General features: G+C 42.8%; 1 protein-coding gene across 4 annotated transcripts in view; it reads left to right on the top strand.

Annotated features, from left to right (window-relative positions):
• Positions 1-4,994, top strand: part of crtac1b (cartilage acidic protein 1b) — a gene marked incomplete at its 3' end in the record, with an annotated part of 23,366 nt that extends 18,372 nt beyond the window's left edge. For 3 of the 4 annotated variants that reach the window (XM_032541710.1, XM_032541711.1, XM_032541713.1), the window contains 7 exon segments: positions 106-188; positions 443-543; positions 647-815; positions 2,008-2,153; positions 2,961-3,003; positions 3,095-3,238; positions 3,519-4,994. In XM_032541710.1, the coding sequence (XP_032397601.1) occupies positions 106-188; positions 443-543; positions 647-815; positions 2,008-2,153; positions 2,961-3,003; positions 3,095-3,238; positions 3,519-3,646 (814 nt within the window). 4 annotated transcript variants of the gene reach the window in all.
• Between the last annotated feature and the right edge of the window lie 6 nt (positions 4,995-5,000).

Genomic DNA, 5,000 nt, shown 5'->3' with positions numbered 1-5,000 from the left:
AAACTTACTGTGTACTTAGGTACACACTGCTTGTATATTTCTAGTGGCATTGGTATTGCTGTTTTACAGTGTTTCATGGGTAACACTGGTATGTTGATATGATAGGGTGAGCAGGAGAGAGCATGGAGACCCCCAGATAGAAGAGTTGAATGTTGGGGAGGCATCAGAGCCTGAAGGACGAGGAACTGGTGAGTGTGGCAGAAGAGACGGCTGACAATGATGATGGGCAGTGCAAGAACAAGCCTCATATCTGCTTTTCCAACATCTTACCATTAGATGGCACCAGAGCTCCACTGGGCTTTCCTTATGCACTTTATAAATAACAAAAAAAAATTGTTTCACATATTTAGCTATATAACTGTTAAAACATTAAGTCACCCTGCATGAGAATAAAAAAAGTTATGTAGGCCCATTCCTGAAGTCTGTAGCTGCATTATTACAGGAGCTGTAGCCACAGATTTTGATGGTGATGGCCGTCTTGAACTGCTGATATCTCATGGTGAAAGTGCTGCACAGCCGCTCTCTGTCTACAAAGTCAACCAGGTGAGTGTTTGTGAGACCTTAAAAGCCTTAAAATCAGTTTGTCACTCAGTGTAGTGAAACCTTAACCAAAATCCTCCTTTTTCTCATTCTGTCTGTGTTTTAGGGGACCACTAACGCCTGGCTGCGAGTGATTCCCCGGACCAAGTTTGGTGCTTTTGCCAGAGGAGCTAAAGTGGTGTTGTACACCAAAAAGAGCGGCCCACACACACGGATCATTGACGGCGGCTCAGGGTACCTCTGTGAGATGGAGCCTGTTGCCCACTTTGGCCTTGGTAAGTTTTTATTTCAACAATTAAAGGACATAAACTGTATAACTGTTCACAAGTAAAATTAAAGTTCCATGTGGAAAGCATTGTTTAAATACCTCCAGCCTGATTGGACACTCTTGGGAGACTGTGGGAGGGAGCTGATTGGACAAAGTGGGAAGAGATAGCAGACAGGTGCTGCAGCTGGAAGGCGGCCTGGTTTGTAAGGAACCAGCCCCCCTTCACCTTCGGCCCTAGCATCAACTGGTGGTCACCCAAGCCTGGTAGCTCAGTCCCTGCTGCTTTGCAACCCTGTTCTGTATTAGGAATGTCCAAGCACAGATCAACAAGGGCCTCAATTTTAATGCAAACTTTCCACACCACTGTAGTTTCAGGACAGACCTCCACATTAGCAAAAGCTTCACTACTGGTAGAGATGTGAGATATACTCCTCTAAACTCCACTAAATGAGAGGGTGTCATACAGGTGCAGAACAGGTGTAATATTCTTTGGCTCTCAGGAAGCACACCTGCTGAGCTGATTACTGTCTGGCAAGGTAACATAAGATCTGTTTGCATTAGAAATGCCACTTTAATTAGGAGCTGCAGAGGCCCTCTGGGCAGGGGCTTTCTCTATGCCTGATTAAAATAGGTAATGAAGAGCGAAGAGGCAGGTGTCACTCTGTCTCTCACTGTGTCTCTGTCAGTAAAAAAAAGTAGTCTATACCTACCACGTTTAATTTCCGGGACTGTTAGGGGCCGCTGGAAATTCCGCCTGATGTCCCTCATTTTGGCGGAATGTCCTTCACCTTCCGCTTTCTTTTTGTTGGCATTTTAAACTTCGGTTGATTTAGGAGGACTAAGGTTAACTTCTCACCAGATCTTTGCAGGATAAATCCAGTCAGCTAGCTAGGCTATCTGTCCAATCTGAGTTTTCTGCTGGACAACTAAAAAACACCTTTGAACGTACACGTTCCACCAGAACAAGTTCCTTTCTGAGGCTATTTTGCAGAGGCACTGTTGCTCCAAAGACGATTGTGATTGGTTTAAAGAAATGGCAATAAACCAGAGCACGTTTTCTCCCATCACGGATGGACTATGGCAATGCAAGACTAGTGAAAAAGATAAAAAGGAGATAGCTTTATGAGCCCTCAGGAATCATTAAAGGACTTATAAATGTTCCTCTGTGTGTGTTGTGTCTGTGCTGTACGTCTGACCAGGTAAGGATGTTGCAACCAGTGTTGAGGTGTACTGGCCAAATGGTCGTTCAGTGGCCCGTCCCCTGGAGCCTTCAGACGTCAACACAGTGCTGGAGATCCACTATCCAAGAGATGAGGAGGAAGTCACTCCTACTGTGGAAATAGAGGTACAACAGTGCTTCATCATAATTCTCAATTCACATCATCTCAAAGATCATTAAGCTTTGTAGAATTGGTTGGCGCTCCCAGTGGTAATGTCAAACAAGTAGTTTAATCATAAGAGGGCTCAAAGGAACACAGACTTCCGGCTTACAATGTGTTACCTGGTTTGTGCCAATTAAATTGAAAATGTCTTTTAGGAACAGTAACATGATAATCTGCTTTCTTACCTGATGTTGTGTTTGGAAGAGATTCCCTGAATCAAATACTAGTTTTACCACCTTGATTATTTAAGTGTTGTGCTTATATTTTGTAAATTTCACAATGAATTTGTGTTTACCACTAATGCAACCTTGAGGTCATGTAGTATTTTACCATAGAAAGACTGTACACAATGCACAGAAAATGGAAAGAACATGGGGTTAATGGGGGATCAGCAGTTCATTTTTGGCTCCTACAAGGTAATCTGGTCATGTAGATCTCACCCATTTTCATTGGGATCATGTAATTTTTGTACAAATCAAAATAATTTAAAGATGCTACAGCTTCTCTGTTTGTTTTCATAGATTTAGTATTCCCTCATTTGGTATTTGGATGATGGTAGTTGAGAGTGCTGTCTAACATCATTAACATTATTTATATATTTATCAAACCATTCAGTGACTCCTCAGGTCCTGTGCATCAGGGCATTAGTTATGTCTATTTCATCAGGTTTTTCCTTTATTTGTTACCCGCCTACATAATCACAGACAACCATTTACACTTTTTATTCAAAAAACATGCTTGTTTCTAATCAGATTGACTGTGTCTTACAGTGTGGTCATGGGTTTGCTCTGAATGACAATGGCCGTTGCACAGGTAAGTTGCAAAGATGTTTCCGTTGACCACTCTATGCTTGTGTCGTTTAAAATCAAAGTGTCTTTCCTTCCCTCGCCTCCCCCTCCCTCAGATAAAGATGAGTGTATGCAGTTTCCCACTGTGTGTCCCTCTGACCGCCCTGTCTGCACCAACACCTATGGCAGCTATAAGTGCCGTGCCAAGAGGAGATGCAACCAGGGCTTTGAGCCCAACGATGATGGGTCAGCCTGCGTGGGTGAGTGGTTCTGGCAGAGTCAGAGAAAAGTTAGCTGGATTACCAAGATCAAGAGAACAAAGGAAGCACTGCAAGAGAACGATATACCTTAAGCTGCCTTAATTAGTCTGGTTTTGACTAAAGGCTTAGAGGTGCTAACATTCCTCTGACCTTGTCCCCTCTCTGCACCCTGCTGTCTTGCATGACTAACTCCCCCATGTGAATGAGCTCCCTTTCAGCCATAAAGACGCCAATGTTGGCTAACTTTTCCCTGCCCTCTCTTTTGCCTCTTCTTCTGCAGCCCAGGTTGCTTACTTTGGGGGGACGCGGTCTTCTGGAGAACGCAAGCGCTCGGGCCTTTCTTTCTGGATGCTCCCTGTCTCTGTGCTACCACTTGTTTCTACCCATCTTCAAACTGAACTACTGTAGTGGTCACTGTCTTCTCCCCTTCCTAACTCTCTCCACTGCTAAATGGTGACGTACAGAACCTCTAAGGTCAAACTTTTCCCTGAATCATCTACTACTTCTTCTCCTATGTGGATGTCTGCTATCTATTTCCATCAGTTATTTGCCTTGCCCCTTCATCACTGCTGCTATGTGTCACCTCTTGGCTCCCAGCCCCCTCTGGACTATAAAGAAACACACAGGGAGCATGCTCACTGGGAACTATGGGGTTCAGGACTAACTGTGTGAAACTTGCAGAGCCCTCACGTCATCACCTGGCACTTATCTTAGCAGGACCTGAACTGAGGCCAAGACAATAAGTGGAGCTGCAGCATATAAACAACTTCTCATACTTTAGAGCAGACCGATCTACTGGCTTCACACACCACATTTATTAGGGACACACTGAGACCCCATCTGTATCTCAAAATGCCGTTACGGTAATCCTTGCAATGTCAATCTCATTATTATTATGGGGTTATTGGGATGCTGAGGAACACCATGTATCCAAGCTTTTGGCTTCTCTGTGTGTGAGTGTTTGTGTTTGTCTGTGTGTGTGTGTGTGTGTGTGTGAGTGTGTGTGTGTGTGTGTGTGTGTGTGTGTGTGTGTGTGTGTGTGTGTGTGTGTGTGTGAGAGGAACATATGCCAGACCATCTGTCTTCCATGGAAAGTCACATCAAGTTACTATACCTATGATTAATACAATAGCACATTGAAAAATAAACACATGTGTGTGTTTGTGTGCAAAGAATAGGCGGGAACAAATTAAAAAAAAATGTAAGTGTAATTGCCAGAAGGTGTACTTTTTAAATTTTTAATCCTTTTTCACATAATGCAGAACTGCAAATTTTCTTCATCTTTTTCATCAGCCTACAACATTTACTGCTAATAGTAATCCTAAATGCTTATTTCCCCATTTAATTAAATAATAGGCTTGTAACAAGAGCATGAAGACAAAAGGAAGAGAAGGTAGACTTTCATGGACCATGGAAATTAATGTTCTTGAAAAATACCTTAAACTAAAACCTCAAACTAAACTTACCAGTTTATTTCATGTAGTGCTTGCTAGGTCTGAACAGCGATGGAGGTCTGTGGCTCAGAGGAAGACACTTGCCAGTAGGGTCAATTCATTGTTGATTTTGGTCTTTTTAAGGGATTTGCTGATAGCAAAAATCTAAAATAACAACAGACGTATCCTTTGAATTGAGAATAGTAAACGAATGTCAACTCAACGTTTTTGATAACATGGCACCCTTTTTCATTAAAATTTAATACATACCAAGAAGCAAAGACAAAAGGAAGATGTGTGGCTTTGTGTGTGTGTGTGTGTGTGTGTGG

The sequence above is a fragment of the Etheostoma spectabile genome, chromosome 17, assembly GCF_008692095.1.
Source record: "Etheostoma spectabile isolate EspeVRDwgs_2016 chromosome 17, UIUC_Espe_1.0, whole genome shotgun sequence".
Lineage (NCBI taxonomy): Eukaryota > Metazoa > Chordata > Actinopteri > Perciformes > Percidae > Etheostoma > Etheostoma spectabile.
This window is presented reverse-complemented; position numbering and strand designations above follow the sequence as displayed.